Source organism: Phyllobates terribilis, unplaced genomic scaffold (assembly GCF_046119375.1).
Source record: "Phyllobates terribilis strain yellow unplaced genomic scaffold, ASM4611937v1 Scaffold_4__5_contigs__length_816908805, whole genome shotgun sequence".
Classification (NCBI taxonomy): Eukaryota; Metazoa; Chordata; class Amphibia; order Anura; family Dendrobatidae; genus Phyllobates; species Phyllobates terribilis.
In genome coordinates, this window is record NW_027362764.1 from 77872649 (window position 1) to 77892419 (window position 19771).

A 19771-nucleotide genomic window follows, 5' to 3' on the forward strand; every position below is an offset into this window, starting at 1 on the left:
TCGACTAGCCGCCGTGTGACCTTGGTTACGCCCCTCCAGGCACTCCTCGGTTCATGGTACAGTGGGATCACTAATCAGTCAGTCAGGGCGCGAGCGTAACAAACTGCACTACCTGAGCAACTTCTGTGGGTTGTAGAGTCCGTCTCATGCTACCACGAGTGTGAAAGGACAGACAACATTCAAAAGTGACCAAAACATCAGCCAGAAAGCATTGGTACTGAGATGTGGTCTGTGGTCCTCACCTGCAGAACCACTCCTTTGTCTTGATAATTGCCAATAATTTCCATCTATTGTCTATTCCATTTGCACAACAGCATGTGAAATTGATTGTCAATCAGTGTTGCTTCCTAAGTGGACAGTTTGATTTCACAGAAGTTTGATTTACTTGGAGTTATATTCTGTAGTTTAAGTGTTCCCTTTATTTTTTTTGAGTAGTGTATATTTTTGTACACTATTAATGTAATCAAGTACAAAATAAAGGATTACTCATAATATAATTTATCTTCCACTAAAAATGCTAGTCTCTGCTATGCTTTCTGTGCACACTGTACATGAGGGGGGAGTACTTAGTTATTAGCGATGTAGATGATTTTGTGTCTTTCAATCATCTCAATATCTCGCTCTAACTGTCTCATTTCTGCCTCCAGTCTCTCCTTGTGCGCTTTCTTGGGGACTGTATCAATCACTACTGACAGGCCTTGATACTCATGGTGGAACTGATCCCAGTTTTTCTTCATTCCCTATAAAAAGAAGAAAAATGTAGTTAGCACATAAGTCATAGATGAGCACACAACCGTCAGTTTGTGGAACAAACAGAAAGCAGATCAAGGTAAAGATGAAAACGAGTGAAATGATACATTTATGTGGTGACATCCACTCATTTTTCTCTTGTTTTTAGGTGCTTATCTCCACATAAATGTATCATTTCTTCACCAGTGTTGTGCTTTATTGTGTTAAATATTGCAGTTCTGGTTTATGGCTACTGATCAAACTTACTTCATTTAACTTTTTCTACATTTACTTTCTGGCAACTACAATTTTTGACATATAGAACCTTCCACTTTTTAGGCACTATAATCTGTATTTAATCTGTGATTTATTATTTCAGGAGGTTGCTCCAAACATCTTGGAGAACTAACCACAGATCTTCTTTGGATGTTGCTTGTGTAAGTCCTTCTGTTTCTTCATGTAAATTCACAGACTGGATGATGTTGAGATCAGGGCTCTGTGGTGGCCGGATCATCACTTCCAGGACTCCTTATTCATCTTTAGGCTATGTGTGCACGAAGCGTATTTGAAGCAGAAATTTCCTGAGCGTTTCTGCATCTCCTTGGCAAAAAAAAAACGTATGTGGATTTTACATGCGTTTTTTTAAAGCGTTTTTTGAAGCATTTTTGTACATCAATGGAATGTTTTTTGGAGCTAAATAAAGTTATTTGGTGGGACATTGCTTAAACCTTGGATTACCATCAGAACTGGGGTGATTATATTGGTTAATTTGAATGATTAAAGAATGTGTCTGTTGTGTTTCAAATAAAGTGTTTACTGTGTGTCTGTGTGTTTATGTAACTCTTTACTTTACTTTAATTAAGTTTGGTCATGAAAAGGTCTGATTGACACTTTATCATAACCAAACAAAAGAGCTGGGTGTCAGCTAATCCCATTCGCCCAATCTTCATTAGCATTTCTATTCATGTAATTTATGTGGCTGCTGTGAGCTGGTATTTTTAGCCTGGGAAGGTGCCATTTGCAAACATGGTCCCTGGCCATAATTATCATCTCACAGCTGGTTCGTTAGCCACTACGTCCCCCCGATCAGCACTCAGCAGCGCTTTGGACGCAGCGTATTTTTGTTGCATCCAAAACGCAGTGTTCTAAAGTTGCACTTTTTTTGTCAGTACATGTGAATCCACCGCATATATTGACACTTCAGTCAGTCAAAATCTGCAGCAGAGACTAGCGTGTCCGCTACAGAAAGTGACATGTTGCAGATGAGTTTGGGTACGTGGCCACGGTTAGTGGCCACTGCAGGTTTGACGCTGCGGGTTTATACAGCGTCAAACCCGCAGCGTACAGATGTTACAGCATAGTGGATGGGATCTTTAGAAATCCCATGTCCACTATGCGTGCATCAGAGGCTGCGAGTCTCCCGCGTACACTGACATGCAGCGCGTCTTTCAGGACCGCAGCATGTCAAATTCTCTTGCGGAGTCGCTTGTCTCTGCAACAGAAATTTGATCACTAGAAAGTATAGAATGCGCATGGTTCAGTGAACACATGTGGATTTACCTGTGTTCAATAGAATACAATGTTTTGGACGCAGCAAAAAATGTGTCCAAAGCGTTGCTACGTCCGGATCGTGGGCACAGAGCCTTTCTTGTTACTTTTACCTTTCATCTTCATCCTATCACTTTATTCCTTCACTTCTCATTGTCTCACCCCACGTTTGTGACACATTATACTCACCTTTTATTTCTCTTGGTCATTCACTTTACACTTTCATGGTATTTTACACTTCCTACTATTTAGTTTTTCACTGCTCCTCTGTTCATTGTCTAATTGGTTATTTGTTTTCTGCTGTCCGTCATTGTATATGTTTAATATGGTGACATGGCAACTCTATCACGCGAGAGAAACTGCAGTCATGGGACACCTAAGCATGCTCATTGAGGTTTTCATTTTGCCTGCACATCCATACTGATAGGGAATCTAGATTGTGAGTCTCAATGGGGACAGTGCCGTAATGACTGTAAAGCGCTATGGAATTAATGAGTAAAATAAATCTCCAGATTTTCCTCCACGCATGGCCATCTTCTCAACCGCAATCTTGCTTGCACACAGCCTGTCTTCTATGTGGTGACTGATTACTTATCACATAGATTATACTGCTTTGAGTAATGTAGCCTTTAGGCTATGTGCCCACGATGCAGAAATGCTCCGGATTTTTTACTAAGCATTTCTGCATCTCCCTGGCAGAAAAAACGCATGCGGATTGTACATGCGGATTGTACATGTGGATTGTACATGCGTTTTTCCTGCCAGGGACATGCGGATGTGAAGCGTTCTTCACTTGCATTTCCACATGCGGGTTGTCAAGCGCTTTCCAAGAGATTTTAGCATCACTTGGAAAGTGCTTGACAACTTGGTCACACTATATAAATCCATGCAAAAGGCATATATAGTGTGACCGTAAAGGAATGGTAAAAAATAAAAAATTAAATCTATACTTACCTTCTAATGGCCCCCACAGTCTTTATTCACTCCGTCCTGGCTTGCCGGCAGCTCGCGGTACACTGCACTGAAGGACCTGCCGTCACATGACTATGGCGTCAGCGCAGGTCCTTCAGTCCACCGCGAGCTGCCGGCAAGGGAGGACGAGCGCAGCGGGGGCCATCAGAAGGTAAATATAATATTTATTTTTTATTTTATTCTCTTTTTTTACAGGTTCTATGGTACCCGGGTCCGGAGCAGAGTCTCCTCTTCTCCAAACCGGGGTACCATCCGCACATTGAAATGCTTGGATTCCACATGTACAGATGTAGTGATGTGGATTACATGCGTTCCAATGCAAGTCAATGGCGGCGAAAACGCAGCCCTTCCGCAAAATAATTGGTAGTGCAGCGGATTTTTCCGCAATGATAATCCGCAGCTGAAATTTCCGCAGCATGTGCACAGCACATGCGGATTATCAATGGGGACCATGGCAGACCTTCTAACAAGCGTTTTTTAAACGTTTCTGCAGCGGAATTGCTGCTGCAAAAACGCTTAAAAAACGCATCGTGGGCACACAGCCTTAAGTATATCGAATTGCAATTTGATTACTTTGTTGAATTAGTCCTATTTGGTTTACCCACTTGTTTTCTATGTGTACTGTTTTTTAATCATGTTTAATTGAGTAATGTATATGATTAAAGTTTATTATATTTTTTGATGATTAGCTGCGGAACATTAAAGAGGTGGCCACTACTTTTTTATTGGCCACTACTTTTTTATTGATGGATAAATATTTGATTAGTGGGACACCCGATACCCACCGCAAATCGGCTGGTACCTGCGCTGGCCAGAAATTGAGAAGAGACAGTCTACCACCAAAATGCTTTAAAGGGCCAATATTTCTATATTGATAGCCCATCCTTATACTGATCAGCTGTTACCGGCGCCAGGCGGAACTTCTTGAATGCAGCTGGAAAATAGCAGCTCCGTTAAACCTATTGTGGCTGCAGCCGTGTACTGCAGGTCTACCCAGAATTAATAATAAAATACTAATATTTTTTATTTATATAGCGCCAACATATTCACATTTCATTTGAATAAGAGATGGATCTGCAGATCCTGGTCGCAGACACTATAGAAATGATTGAGCTGCTTTGTTCTGGCAGTATCCGAGAACTTCCGGCCACCTGATCGGTCTAAGGATGGGCCATCAATAAAAAATTTGTGGCCAAACCCTTTGGTGTTAGTTTGTCTCTTTGGTACTTTTGGGATATATCTATTATTATTTTTTTCATTTGGTCATGGGGTATACTCCTTAAGTATGTAGTGACATTAATGACTTATACTTTTGATAAATCATCAATATTTATTTTGTAAAACCCCCTTTAAGCTATGGTTGGGAAAAAGAAGCATCTACTGGGCATCTTTGGTGCTGCTTATCGTTCGGGATTCAAGCGGATTGAAGACCAAAAATCTTAATAGACTTTTGTTTCTCCTCAGCACACACAGATGAATTATACAGTATATAACAATATAACAAGGCTAGGCCTACACAGTGGATTGTGATTGACCTGGTCAGGTTTCTTGCAATAGTTTCAAGGTCATAAAATACCTTCTTTTCTCATTGGGAAACAGTGAGGCTATATCACGCTATGGCTGGATACACATATGTACTTTATGATGGAGTTTTTAGAGTCAAAGCTAAGGCCACCTTCACACATTCAGTGTTTGGTCAGGATTTTACATCAGTATTTGCCAGTAAAAATCAGTAGTGGAACAATCAGAGAAAAACTATAATAGAAACACGTCACCACTTCTACATTTTTCACTCAATCCTGGTTTTGGCTTACAAATATTGATGTAAAATACTGAACATGTGAATGTGGCCTATAAGTGGATCCAGCAAGATGGAGAAGTATAAATTATTCTTGTATGTTTTTTAATCAATTCTTTGCTTTAGCTCAAAAGCAGCATCAAAATCTGAATTTGTGATTGCAATTTTACAAGGGCGTCCAAAATTGCCTGCATACAAGCCTTCAACATGGACCTCGTTACCTCGATCACACTCTGCCTCTCTTCCTCAGAGAGCTTCTTCATGGCTCCCATCCTAAGTCGTTCTTTCACATAGGCATCGTATTCCTCTTGGGCTTTCCGTACTTCTTCATTCCTCTTTGCTAAATACTCGGGAGTAGAACCATAATCCTAAAGAGTAAAAAAAATAACATAAAGAGCAATAATAATGTGAGACGTGTACACATGTCTATTCTGTAAATCTTCCGATGGTTGCTCCATAAGCTGTACCGCAATCAAGGAAAATCCCCACACGTCAGGCAGATCCAATTTTTTTAAAGAGGATTACAATTGTACACATTTTATCTGGTTCAAAGGGGAAATGAAGAATATTTTTAAAGTTTGTTTTTAAGTCTTGTGAATCTCCATCTGAAAGAATTACTCAAAATAAGGTTTTTCAGCTTGAAATACTTGTATTCCCCATGATGTATCAACACCGAAGTATTTTTAGGACTTCTGCGTCTTGCTGTTTCTTTTTCAATCCGCCTGGAAATCTATGAAATGGTTGACAACTGGGTATTATCATTTTCCTTGCCAATAGGAGGCGTCACCAACACTATTTCTTGGAAAGTATTAAGACTCCATACGCAATAGGTTAAGGTAATCTGAAGCTGGCGATTATGGCGAGACTTGATGGCCATCTGACGTTTATGGAGGTTCCTGACTCTTTACCAAAAGAAAATGTCGGGGAAGATAAGGGTCAGGCAATTTAAAATGTAACCCCTGATTCTCTCGATCTCAGGGGAGACAAGCCACTGTTAGAGCAGTCTGTTAGCATCTTTCTCCTCCACTGAAAAGAGGTCAAGTCAAGTGTTCACTTATCTGGAAGTTGGGAGAGAAAGCTCATATTTGGGGTGTATGGGCACTTTTAGACTTTGTTGGGACACACATTCTTTACAAGGTGGATGGTTACATCTATCAGTCATTTTGCTCAGACATTTTCAGGAGGAATAAAAGAGGAAATATTTACTAAAACCTTTTAAAAGGTCTTTACCTTTAATATTGATGAGTTCCCTTTAAGTAAATGTTTTCCCAATGGATATTGCATCTGATTTTAAGGTCATAATTGTATCACAAACTATTTTTATTGGATTTCCATCCTCTGCAGATCTGGTATTCGGTTCTTAGACAAAAAGCCTTGAAAAAATATTCTGATGTTCGACATCATCCATGGTCCATAATTAGGATACGGTGGCTGCAGCACTAGGTAACGTTTTCCACCTACTCTAAAGCTTTTGTCTTTTTGAGCAGCACTTTTGAACTATTACTCAGCAAAACTGCTGCAATGTTTCTGGAATGGAAGTTGATGGTATATTATTGGAATATGCCATCAATATCTATGGCCAAAGTACTCTTCTGTTATCAACAGGCAGAGCTGGCCATTCACATTAGACTTATGTAGGCTGAACATCGACGGGTTCGGCAGATGGTCTAATGTATATGGGGGCGCCAGCCAACTGTTGGTCGGTAGAGATGTCAATCAGGAATGTCCGATTGCGGACTGCCGATTTCATTGTTCTCCGTGAGAATAACTGTCGGCTGACATGTCACTCGGAGGCTTTCTAAAAGAGAACACAGGTGCTCTTAGCCGAACGAGCGCTCTTGTGTTTGGGTTAGTCTGCTGAACGAGCTTTCAGCCAACAGCCATCTAATGTGAATGGCCAGTTTTTTTTCTTAATGGCCTGTGGCTCGATATCAAGCCATGGCGACTTGATGAATGAACGATTTGTAGGAAGTTCGATCTTGTGCAAGCCTAGATAAGTCCATCAGGGTCTTCTCCACCGTTATTTTGATAGCATCAAGCCATTGGGTTTCTGGTCTTCCTCTCCACCTTTTTCCTTCTATTCTTCAGACCATGATGTCCTTCTCCAGTGACTGTCTCTTCGTATGATATGTCCAAAGTAGGCAAGTCGTATTTTGGTGATCCTTGCTTTTAGTGACATGTCTGGCTTGATTTCTTCCAAAAATGATTTGTTTCTTTTTCTTGCCATCCATGGTATCGATAACATTCTTCTCCAGCACCACATTTCGAAGGTGTAGATTCTTCTGTCTTGTTTTTTTTTATCGTCCAGGTTTCAAAACTGTATGTACCACAGAAAAAAACAAACTATGTACTACATATGTCTTTGTTGCTAGTGAAATGTTCCCCGATTTGAAGAGCTTGTCCTGTGACTTCATTGTTGATTTGCCCATAGTTGTTCTCCTATTGACTTCCAGTGTCGTGTCTGCATCTTGAGTGATCATTGATCCGAGTAGGTTGAAGTACTTTACAACTTCCAGTTCGTCGCCGTCCATCTCAAATGTGTCCCGGTTGTACCTGGCAGTAGTCAATATTTTTGTCTTCTTTGTGTTGAGTTGCAGTCCCATGTTCCAGCTTTCCATCTTGACCCTCCGTAATAATTCCTTCATTCCATATATGCTTGTTGCTATTAATGCTGTATCATCTGCGTATTTAAGATTGCTGGTAATTTGTCCAGCAATTTTGAATCCTTTTTCTTTTTCGGCAGCTTTAGGATACTTACAGTAATGGCCAGCTTTAGGATACTTTATCTTAAAATGCCCATACACAGCTGTTCAACCAACAGCTATCTCTCCCAGCTTCCCTATACAAATAAAATCGGCCGAGCGCTCCTGTGTTCTCAATGGGGAGAGTGGAGTAAGCCGCTGCCAAACTCATTAGGACACAGTTTATCTGCCTGTAGAACAAAAAAATCAGGTGAAAAAATTCCAGTCGTCTCAATCCTTATTTCCCTTGACATGGGAGAGTCAGAAGGCCTCTTAGACTTTGAGTTCGGGTGACTTTTATCTAATATGTATTGGACGCTTACAGCAAATTCTGAAATTATTTATTTTTGCTTTTTTACAGAGGATGCATTTACTTCTGAAACTAATATAAGAGTCCTTCAGAATAGGTAATTGCCATGTTTATGGCATATTATATATCCAATGCATTAGGTATAATGCCATGTGGAGCTTGCACAAGATGATATAGATCAGTGGGAGTGCTTAGCAAGTATATGGTAACTGTCACTTGAGATGATTGATACAGCCTGTTATTAATGCAGTGTATAAATTATGTACTCTTTCCTGTTATGTTAAGAGCCTGTGTGACGTATTCAGAAATATTAAGTAACATACCTGGCGGCGTCCTTGCATGGTGGTCCATCTCCCACTGTGCAAGAGCGCGCACTTGATCTCCAGTCCAGAATGTCTCTCTGGCTTCCCTCCATGCTGTCTGTTTGTGTCTGCTTCTGCTGCTTAAGGGCGGCGCCCGATCACTTCCTGCTTTTTGTACCTGCTGTGGGTCACACCCCTTGTGCGTCCTCAGCCTATTGCTGTCTGTCACCTGGTATATAGCTCAGCTGCTCCCATCTATCCCTGCCTGAGCATAGTGTTTCTTTCAGTGTGTGCCTTCACTCTGAAGGTGCCAGGTCCCGTTCTTTGTCTCCTGCTTTGCGGTATCTGTTCCCGTGTCTGAACTGAGTCCTGTCTGTCTCCTGCCTTGCGGTTTCAGTTCCCGTGTCTGAACTGAGTCCTGTCTATGTCTCCTGCCTTGCGGTATCAGTTCCCGTGTCTGAACTGAGTCCTGTCTGTGTTCTCTTGTCTGCCTATCCTGGAGGCTGTATTTCCAGGCCTGTCTGAACACGCTCCTAGCCTGTTCCTCCCGCCTTCTAGGGGCCGATTACCTAGACCCGCTCCGGTATCTTGTCTGTCCTGTCTGAACACGCTCCTAGCCTGTTCCTCCCGCCTTCTAGGGGCCGATTACCTAGACCCGCTCCGGTATCTTGTCTGTCCTGTCTGAACACGCTCCTTGCCTGTTCATCCTGCCTCTCTGGGGGCCGTATTCCCAGACCCGCTCCTGTATTCCGCTGCAGTGTCGGTCTCCTCCATACACTCAGTTCCAGTCTGAACTCTCTCCTATCCTTTACCTGTTTTGCCTCTATGTCCGTTCCCTTCCTTTTTCTGCAGAGTCTGAACTCGTACCTAACTCCTGCTTGTTGTCTCTGTACTCCCGTTTGTGAGTTTGTGGTCCACTCGCTACTTCACTGCAAGTACCCTGTGGGTATCTGGCTCTGCCTTTCCCTTCCTGTCTGTTCCGTGTGAACAGAGCCCTGTCCCCCCTGCTCAGCCTTGCCTGCTCTGACTCCTTTGCTCACCGCTCCGGCGGTTCTAGCCTGCTCTGACTCCTTTGCTCACCGCTCCGGCGGTTCTAGCCTGCTCTGACTCCTTTGCTCACCGCTCCGGTGGTTCTAGCCTGCTCTGACTCCTTTGCTTACCGCTCCGGCGGTTCTAGCCTGCTCTGACTCCTTTGCTCGCTGCTCCGGCAGCCTTGCTCCGCTCTGACCCTTTTGCTCACTGCTCTGGCAGTCTCGCTCCGCTCTTATCCTTTTGCTCACTGCTCCGGCAGTCTTGCTCCACTCTTGCTCACCGCTCCAGGCGGTCTCGTCTTGCTCCACTCTTGCTCACTGCTCCGGCAGTCTCGCTCAGCTCTGACCCTTTGCTCACCGCTCCTGGCGGCCTTGTCCTGCTCTACTCTTGCTCACCGCTCCAGGCGGCTTTGTCCTGCCCTGTTCTCGCTCACCTCTCTGGGCGGCCTCACTCTGCTGTGTTTGTCCGCCACATCTGTGGTTCTGTTCCTGAGTCCCAGTGTGTACTGGGTCCTATCCCGCCAGTGTCCCTACCTGCTAGTGCCTCCCTGTCTGCACTCTAGCTGTGCTTGCCTGTACCCCTCTGCCTGTATTGTTCCTGAGTCCCAGTGTGTACTGGGTCCTATCCCGCCTGTGTTCCTACCTGCTAGTGCCTCCCTGTCTGCACTCTAGCTGTGCTTGCCTGTACCCCCCTGCCTGCATACCCGCCTGCCTGCATACCAGTTGTGCCTGCCTATACCCACCAGTCTGTGTGCCAGCCTACCAGTCTGTTCCTGTATTCCCCTGCGTGGGTCAACAGCCGTGTCCGGGGTCTGTCCTGGAGTAGCACCTGGTCTCTCTGCTCGGTTCCTCCTTGGTGCACTGGCGTCGTATGCCGTCGTGCCACCTTGGTCGGATCGGGCAGATACTTAGTTACGCCCCTCCAGGCACTCTCCGGTTCATGGCACAGTGGAATCACTACATAAACACGCACACGCCAGTCAGTCCGGGCGTGTGCATAACATATTACCTTCTTTTTGATGTATTTAGGAACGAGTCCAGAGGTTTCCAGGAGATGTTTATCCCCTTTTTTGGTGTCCACATAGATGGGCTGTGGTTTCCTAGGCACAGCCATGACGGCCTCGGCTACGTTGGTTGTGATGAAGCTTTTGTTAGTTTGCACTCCCATAAGTGGTTGCTCTGTTCTATATGGTACCGGGGGGCGCTTGTCTTCTGCCAAGCACCGGGGGGGTCTACCTGTGGAATCATATAAAGCGCTCTCTTGTTTTCAACAAGAGGGCAAAGCATATAAGACATGAAAATTATAGGATGCATATTCTTAATATACTATTTGCTGTAAGTCTTGATTTTAAAGGGTAATTCTCATCTCTTAAAATTATGTCATATCACTTTATGATCAGTGTGAGTTTTAGCTCAGGGACCATTGATCCTGAAAATGATCCTGTGGCCCCTTCTGTTCCCTGCACAGCTTCACTCTTGGTCGCCCGGCAAGAGAGGAAACTGAAGCTGGTCTTATTCACTTTACCGGAACTAGACTACAAATCCCTGACAGGAAGGTAGATAGTTCATCAATAAGGTCCTACCAGTATGCCATCATTTTAATAAATGGGAAAACTCTTACGATGGGCTTCATGGTGAGTTTGATAGCGACACAGTCCACGCATCTAAAAATCACTATATGTCCCTGCTATATCGCAGCATAATATAAGTGAATGGGGTTGCACTGCACCCCATAAGGGACCTCAACAAGCATGTCACAAAAAGTTGGAACCAGTTGGATTTTTTGCAACTTGCTTGTCGTGGTACCTTGCAGGTCAGAATGTGACCCCATTCACTTGCACTATACTGTGATGTAGAAGCAATCTGTGTAGGGACCAAAATCATTGTGTAGCCCCAGTCTTGAGATAAGGTCCACCTGATGTGGCTGCCACATGATGTCGTAATCTACACTCATCTGTTGCCGCTGTTTCTGGTAAGAAAACTATTTTTGCTAATCCTGGCATCTTACAGCTTCAGTATGGAAACATTATAAAACCATCCGCACACTTTACTTGCACGAGGTCACTTACTATGTGCCAGGGTGGCTTCTTTTGTGTGCTTCTGTAGGAATTCTTTAGGGGAAGGCACTTCTACTTTGGCTGGACCCAAGGTTTTGTGGGCTGCCTTATTTTTCTTCTCTTCGAGCTTCACCGAATCCCTGAATGTTGACATATATCTGAACACAAAGATAGAAAAGTAGTAAGATAATGTCTAATGAACTCATTAGTAGAAATTACAACATTCCCATTAAAATAAGAACACAGATAAGGGGAAAGACCTAAAAATGACCAATTAAGTTGAAATTAATTTGGTCAAAAAATTCAGAACAAATGCCCCTCGATCTATTTGATATAAAGTCATGGCCGAAAGTGTTGGCACCCTTGAAATTGTTCCAGAAAATTAAGTAATTCTCCCAGAAAATTATTGCAATTACACGTGTTGTTATATACATGTTGATTTCCTTTGTGTGTATTGAAACAACCCCCCAAAAAAAAGAAAAAAGAAAAGCCAAATTGGACATAACTTCACACACAACCCCAAAAATTGGCTGGTCAAAATTGTTGGCACCATCAACTTAATATTTGGTTGCACACCCTTTGGAATAAATAACTGCAATCAATCGCTTCCTATAACCATGAACAAGCTTCTATCACCTCTCAACTGGAATTTTGGACCACTCTTCTTTTGCAAACTGCTCCAGGTCTCTCATATTTGAAGGCGCCTTCTCCCAACAGCAATTTTAAGATCTCTCCACAATTGGATTTAGATCCGGACTCATTGCTGGCCACCTCAGATCTCTACAGTGCTTTGTTTCCATCCATTTCTGGGAGCTTCTTGAATTATGTTTGGGGGTCATTGTTCTGATGGAAGACCCATGACATAGGAAGCAAACCCAGCTTTCTGACACTGGGTACTATATTGTGACCCAAAATCCTTTGGTAATCTTCAGATTTCATGATGCCTTGCACACAGTCAAGGCAACCAGTGCCAGAGGCAGCAAAACAACCCCAAAACAACTTTGAACCTTCACTATATTTGACGGTAGGTACTGTGTTCCTTTCTTTGTAGGCCTCATTCTGTTTTCGGTAAACAGCATAATCATGTGCTCTACCTTGGTCCCATCTGTCTAAAAGACGCTTTCCCAGAAGGATTTTGGCTTACTCATGTACATTTTGGCAAACTGCAGTCTAGATTTTTTTATGTCTCTTTGTCGGCAGTGGGGTCCTCCTTGGTCTCCGGCCATAAAGTTTAGTTTCATTCAAATGTCGTTGGATAGTTTGCAATGACACTGATGCGTCCTGAGCCTGTAGGACAGCTTGAATTTCTTTGGACCTTGATTGGGGCTGCTTATCCGCTATCTGGACTATCCTGCTTTATAACCTTTCAACAATTTTTCTCTGCCATCCATATCCAGGGAGATTAGTTACAGTGCCATGGGTAGTAAACTTCTTGATTATGTTGTGTACCGTGGACAAAGGAACATCAAGATCTCTGGAGATGGACTTGTGACCTTGAAATTGTTTATATTGTTCAACAATTTTGGTTTTCAAGTCCTCAGACAGTTCTCTTCTCCTTTTTATGTTCTCCATTCTTAGTGTGGCACACAGAAACATACACAAACAACATTGCCACAGGTTACTCTGAATGAGCATCACATGCTTGAAACAAAGTTGTTTACCCAAAATTTTGAAAAGGTGCCAACAATTTTGTCCGGCCCATTTTTGGGGTTTTGTGTGAAATTGCGTTCAATTTGCCTTTGCCTTTTTTTTCTCTGTTTTTTTTGTGCTGTTCCAATTCACACAAAGGGAAAAAAATGTGTATAACAAAACATGTGTAATTGCAATAATTTTCTGGGAGAAATACTTCATTTTCTAGAACAATTTCAAGGGTGCCAACACTTTCAGCCATGACCGTGTGTGTGTATATATATATATATATATATATATATATATATATATGTGACGCCTCAAAGCCTCCTGTAAGCCCCTTACCCTGGGAGATGGGGGACTCGGAGTCGGGTTTTGTGATGGAGAGATGGGGTGCAGCCGTGGCCCGGACCCGCTCCGTGCCCAGGGCCGTCACATTAAAAAAGGATGGTATGGGCTTATCCGGGTTGAGTGGCTGATTACGACTACGCCACCTGTGGCACCTAGTGAAGGCCACCAGCGCCGCTGCAGTCCGCTGAGGCACGGCGTTATGGCAGCCGTAGTTGTTACTACTCCCCACAAGCGGAGCAAGGCCTCAGGGCAGAGGGACAGGATGACGGGGGTAGTAGTAGAGGAGACCTGGTGCTGCGTAGTGTGGTGTAGTGCAGAATAAAGAGTCCGGAGGCCATAGGGGTGAACTTCCAAGGCTTTACTCACGAAAGAGATGGCAGTAGGAAAGCGACTCCCTGCTCCTCGCGGGGTTCTGCGGTCACCAGAGACGAAGAGGGTCCGACAACCTCCGAGTAAGTCCAGTGTTAAATCAGGACCCTGCACCAAAGTGTTCCTAGACTTCAGACCAGGTCCTTTCCTGTCTGTGTGTGTGTGGATAGGCCAGGACTCCCTCTGAACTTCACTCAGAAAAAGGGTACGGGTGGCAGCGCCATTCCTTCCGTTACCCGGTGGGATCCTCAGGGCCTACCGGGCTTTCCCGACCAGGACGTGGAGTAGCAAGGTCAGGTTTCGGGGGCCGGTACCACTCTTGCAGCCGGACTCCCTCTGAGTATATCAGGTAGCGAGGACAGGTGGCGTACACTGCTCCGTCTGTATCCTCCCTGGGATCCATTTGCTGTGGAGCTATACTCCTGAGTTCCGGGCCTTCTTGGTCATGGTCCTTGACCGGGTTGAGACGTTCATTGTCTGCAACCTGCCCCTCGACCCAGGGCCAGGGTACGAGGGCTGTGACTCCATCCTCTGCAGCTCCACACAGGATCCACGCTCAGGGAGGAAGGTCACGTTCAAAAGACAGTCAAAGAACCATCAAAAAAGGACTAAAAGACTAAAAAGGACCAAGAACCAAGATGGCAGTGTATTAAATATGAAATTTAAAGTGTCACTAAAATGTGAGTCCTCCACCCTCACCCACTAAAATGGTTCCCCTATCTCTTGGTTCCCCAGTCTCCCGGCAACCAGGAGGGCAGCAGCTAGTGCATTCTAGCCCCCTCTGGTGGGAGAAATGTGGTGTTGGATGTGGAGGTTGGGTCCTGACCATCACACTGTTCTTACCTCAGAGGAGGAAAATTACACTCCATTAGAGAAGTGCAGCATTCCTGTGGCGGTCGAACCCTCAGGGGCGCCACATATACAGTACAGACCAAAAGTTTGGACACACCTTCTCATTTAAAGATTTTTCTGTATTTTCTTGACTATGAAAATTGTACATTCACACTGAAGGCATCAAAACTATGAATTAACACATGTGGAATTATATACTTAATAAAAAAATGTGAAACAACTGAAAATATGTCTTATATTCTAGGTTCTTCAAAGTAGCCACCTTTTGCTTTGATGACTGCTTTGCACACTCTTGGCATTCTCTTGATGAGCTTCAAGAGGTAGTCACCGGAAATGGTCTTCCAACAATCTTGAAGGAGTTCCCAGAGATGCTTAGCACTTGTTGGCCCTTTTGCCTTCACTCTGCGGTCCAGTTCACCCCAAACCATCTCGATTGGGTTCAGGTCTGGTGACTGTTGAGGCCAGGTCATCTGGCGTAGCACCCCATCACTCTCTATCTTGGTCAAATAGCTCTTACACAGCCTGGAGGTGTGTTTGGGATCATTGTCCTGTTGAAAAATAAATGATGGTCCAACTAAACGCAAACCAGATGGAATAGCATGCCGCTGCAAGATGCTCTGGTAGCCATGCTGGTTCAGTATGCCTTCAATTTTGAATAAATCCCCAACAGTGTCACCACCAAAGCACCCCCACACCATCACACCTCCTCCTCCATGCTTCACGGTGGGAACCAGGCATGTAGAGTCCATCCGTTCACCTTTTCTGGGTCGCACAAAGACACGGTGGTTGGAACCAAAGATCTCAAATTTGGACTCATCAGACCAAAGCACAGATTTCCACTGGTCTAATGTTCATTCCTTGTGTTCTTTAGCCCAAGCAAGTCTCTTCTGCTTGTTGCCTGTCCTTAACAGTGGTTTCCTAGCAGCTATTTTACCATGAAGGCCTGCTGCACAAAGTCTCCTCTTAACAGTTGTTGTAGAGATGTGTCTGCTGCTAGAACTCTGTGTGGCATTGACCTGGTCTCTAATCTGAGCTGCTGTTAACCTGCGATTTCTGAGGCTGGTGACTCGGATAAACTTATCCTCAGAAGCAGAGGTGACTCTTGGTCTTCCTTTCCTGGGGCGGTCTTCATGTGAGTCAGTTTCTTTGTAGCGCTTGATGGTTTTTGCAACTGCACTTGGGGACACTTTCAAAGTTTGCCCAATTTTTCGGACTGACTGACCTTCATTTCTTAAAGTAATGATGGCCACTAGTTTTTCTTTACTTAGCTGCTTTTTTCTTGCTATAATACAAATTCTAACAGTCTATTTAGTAGGACTATCAGCTGTGTATCCACCAGACTTCTGCACAACACAACTGATGGTCCCAATCCCATTTATAAGGCAAGAATTCCCACTTATTAAACCTGACAGGGCGCACCTTTGAAGTGACTACCTCTTGAAGCTCATCAAGAGAATGCCCAGATTGTGCAAAGCAGTCATCAAAGCAAAAGGCGGCTACTTTGAAGAACCTAGAATATAAGACATATTTTCAGTTGTTTCACACTTTTTTGTTAAGTATATAATTCCACATGTGTTAATTCATAGTTTTGATGCCTTAAGTGTGAATGTACAATTTTCATAGTCATGAAAATACAGAAAAATCTTTAAATGTGAAGGTGTGTCCAAACTTTTGGTCTGTACTGTACATACATACATACATTTACACACACACTCACTTCTGGTTTCAACTGTATGTATATGCATATATAGATAGATATAGATATGACATGACAGATATCAAATACATAGAGAGATATAATCCATCCATTTATCTTTTTGTCTACCCCTCTCTATATTTTCTATGTACAGTGGTTTGCGAATGTATTTGCCCCCTGGCTAATTACCTATTTTGTTACATTACAACCTGTGTGTAAATATTTTTGTAATCCGATTTGTGTGTGACGCATCAGCACTAAATTGTCTAAGTTGGTGAAGTGAGAAAAATATAGGCAAATAACTAAAAATTGGCATGTGCCTATATATTCACCCCTTTTGCGATGAAGCCCCTAAAAATATTTCTGGTACCATCATAAGTCACATGCTTAGTGAAAAGAAGTCCATCTGTGTGTAATCTGAGTGTCACATGGTCTGTCAGTATATACACTTTACCTTATCTGAAAGCCCACAGAGGCTACAACACCATTAACCAAGAGGCACCACTAACCAAACACCATGAACACCAAGGAGATCTCCAAACAAGTCAGGGACAAAGTTGGTGAGAAGTACAAGTCAGGGTTAGGTTGTAAAAAAATATCCCAATCTCTGATGATCCCCCGGAGCACCATCAAATCCATTATCATCAAATGGAAAGAACATGGTACCACAACAAACCTGCCAAGAGAGGGCCATCTACCAAAACTCTCAGCCCAGACAAGGAGGGCATTAATCAGAGGCAGCACAGTGACCAAAGGTAACCCGAAAGGAGCTGCAGAGTTCCCAAGCAGAGACTGGAGTATCTGTCCATAAGACCACAATAACCCTTACACCCCATAGAGGTGGCCTTTATGGAAGAGTGGGCAGAAAAAAGACTTTACTTACACACAAAATTTGTAAGGCTCATTTTGATTTTGCCAAAAGATATGTGGGAGACTCAACAAATAAATGGAGGAAGGTGCTGAGGTCAGATGAGACCAATTGAACTTTTTGGTCACTAAGGTAAACGCTATGTCTGGCGCTAAACCAACATAACTCATCATCTCAAGAACACCATCCTCACAGTGAAACATGGTGGTGGCAGCATCATGCTCTAGGGATCTTTTTCAGAGGGAAAATGGTCTGAGTCGAGGGGAAGATGGATTTTGCAAAATACAGGGATATTCTTGAGCAAAACCTGTTTGAGTCTGTTAGTGCTTTGAGACTGGGACGGAGGTTCACCTTCCAACAAGACAATGACCCAAAGCATACTGCTAAAGCAACACTCAAGTGGTTTAAGGGGAAGCATGTACAGTAAATGTTTTGGAGTGGCATAGTCAAAGCCCAGGCATTAATCCAATTGAGAATCTGTGTTCAGAATTGAAGATTGCTGTTCACCAGAGGAAACCATCTAACTTGAAGGAGCTAAAGCAGTTTTGCATTGAGGAATGGGCAAAAATCCCAGTGGCAAAATGTGGAACACTCATAGAGATTTATCCAAAGCGACTTGCAGCTGTAATTGCCGCAAAAGGAGGCTCTACAAAGTACTGACTTTAGAGGTGTGAATAGTTATGCACACTGAAGTTTTCAGTTATTTTGTCCTATTTGTTCTTTGCTTTACCATAAAAAGAAAACCAAATGTTCAGAGTTGTAGGCATGTTCTTTATATAAACTGACGCAATCCCTCAAAAAAACAACAACAAAAAACAGTGAAATTCCAGGTTGTTAAGGAGCAAAACATGAAAAATGCCAAGGGGGGGTGAATACTATCGCAAGCCACTGAATATGCTATATACAGCTCTGGCAAAAATTACGAGACCGCTGCAAAATGTTCAGTTTTTCAGATTTTTCTCTTTATAGGTATAATTTTGCGTAAAATGTACATTGCTGTTTTAGTCTATAAACTACTGACAACATGTCTCCGAACTTCAAAGCTAAAAATTTTGTATTTATTTGCAGCAAATGATAAAGCGTCAAAATACTAAAAAAGAAACAGAGAAACAGAGAACCAGTGCTGTCAGACCTCAAATTACTCATGTTTTAACTCGGGAAGAGTTCAGAAATCAATATTTGGTGGACTAACCATGATTATAATCACAGCTTTCATGCGTCTTGCCATGATTTCCACCAGTCTTTCCATGCTTTCTAATAGAAAACTGTTCAGTGGTCTCTTAATTTTTGCCAGAGCTATATATAAGAGCAGTGAGGGGCACAGTACACACAGTACACAATGCGTATGACATTACCTGCTTGCTGATATTACCTCTGCCCTGAGTTCCCCCACACTCAGCAGTCAGAGCCCCCCGTGTCACTCACCTGGGGGGTTTGGGCACTTTCACCTCTTCCTTGGGGATGAGGTTATAGATATTCTCGGCTGGGTTCATGGTCTTCATTTTCGGGTGATATAGCAGAGGAGACCCTGCTGACACTGCTCTGTGTCACTGACTCCTGTGCACAGCAGTGTTGTCTCTACCGTCACCGCGGCAACTGTATCTACTCAGCTGCTGCTTCCCTGGCTGCTTTTTTTCTTTCTCCCCAGCTAGCTTTATTTCAACAGTTGTAATTACAGAACTACAGGTAGGGGCGGAGAATGGCACTTCCTAGCAGAATTCCATCTATATATCTACTTATCTATCCAGGGGAGGACACTGACAGCTTGGGGTCCCTGTGCAAGAACTGTGTGGACGCCCCCTTTTTTGGTGATAAAGCCACAGATGATATATTCTGTCTGGGTGTATATACAGTACAGACCAAAAGTTTGGACACACCTTCTCATTTAAAGATTTTTCTGTATTTTCATGACTATGAAAATTGTACATTCACACTGAAGGCGTCAAAACTATGAATTAACACATGTGGAATTATATACTTAACAAAAAAGTGTGAAACAACTGAAAATATGTCTTATATTATAGGTTCTTCAAAGTAGCCACACTTTTTTGTTAAGTATATAATTCCACATGTGTTAATTCATAGTTTTGATGCCTTCAGTGTGAATGTACAATTTTCAAAGTCATGAAAATACAGAAAAATCTTTAAATGAGAAGGTGTGTCCAAACTTTTGGTCTGTACTGTATACTGTATATATATTGTCTAATATATACTTCTATACTTACCTTGTAATGTCTTCACATCCTGTTCCGTCCAGATGTGTCCGGATCCCAGAATTCCAAGCGGCGAAAGTTCGTCGACCGCCATATTGGGACACCCAAATGATGGGTGTCTCAATATAGAAACTGCTGGTGGTACCAGCCTCTTGCGCGGTACCAACAGCGGAACACCGTCGCGAACACGCCGCCGCCGGGATCAGCCGAATGATTCACTGACCGCTGCCATCTTTGTACTGGATGAGTGCATGCGCAGTTTTAATGTGACTCCTCTATCTGTCTGCACGAAGATGGCAGCGATC

At 43.3% G+C, this 19771-nt stretch overlaps 1 protein-coding gene across 1 annotated transcript; it reads right to left on the bottom strand.

Moving 5' to 3' along the window:
• Positions 1–404: 404 nt before the first annotated feature.
• ENKUR (enkurin, TRPC channel interacting protein) lies at positions 405–18884 on the bottom strand. The gene is made up of 5 exons (XM_073676509.1): positions 18679–18884; positions 11501–11646; positions 10441–10691; positions 5269–5415; positions 405–740 (listed from the first exon to the last, which is right to left on the bottom strand). Exons 1-5 carry the CDS (start codon positions 18753–18755, stop codon positions 567–569), a joined length of 795 nt encoding a protein of 264 aa, XP_073532610.1. The 5' UTR covers positions 18756–18884; the 3' UTR covers positions 405–566.
• Positions 18885–19771: the final 887 nt, after the last annotated feature.

Excerpts from the sequence above, each read along its gene's own strand:
- ENKUR (XM_073676509.1), bottom strand. The coding sequence starts at position 18,755 with ATGAAGACCATGAACCCAGCCGAGAATATCTATAACCTCATCCCCAAG. Across the intron at positions 11,647-18,678 it reads AAAGTGCCCAAACCCCCCAG|ATATATGTCAACATTCAGGG; the intron begins GTGAGTGACACG and ends CTTTGTGTTCAG. Across the intron at positions 741-5,268 it reads AGAGGCAGAGTGTGATCGAG|GGAATGAAGAAAAACTGGGA; the intron begins GTAACGAGGTCC and ends TTCTTTTTATAG.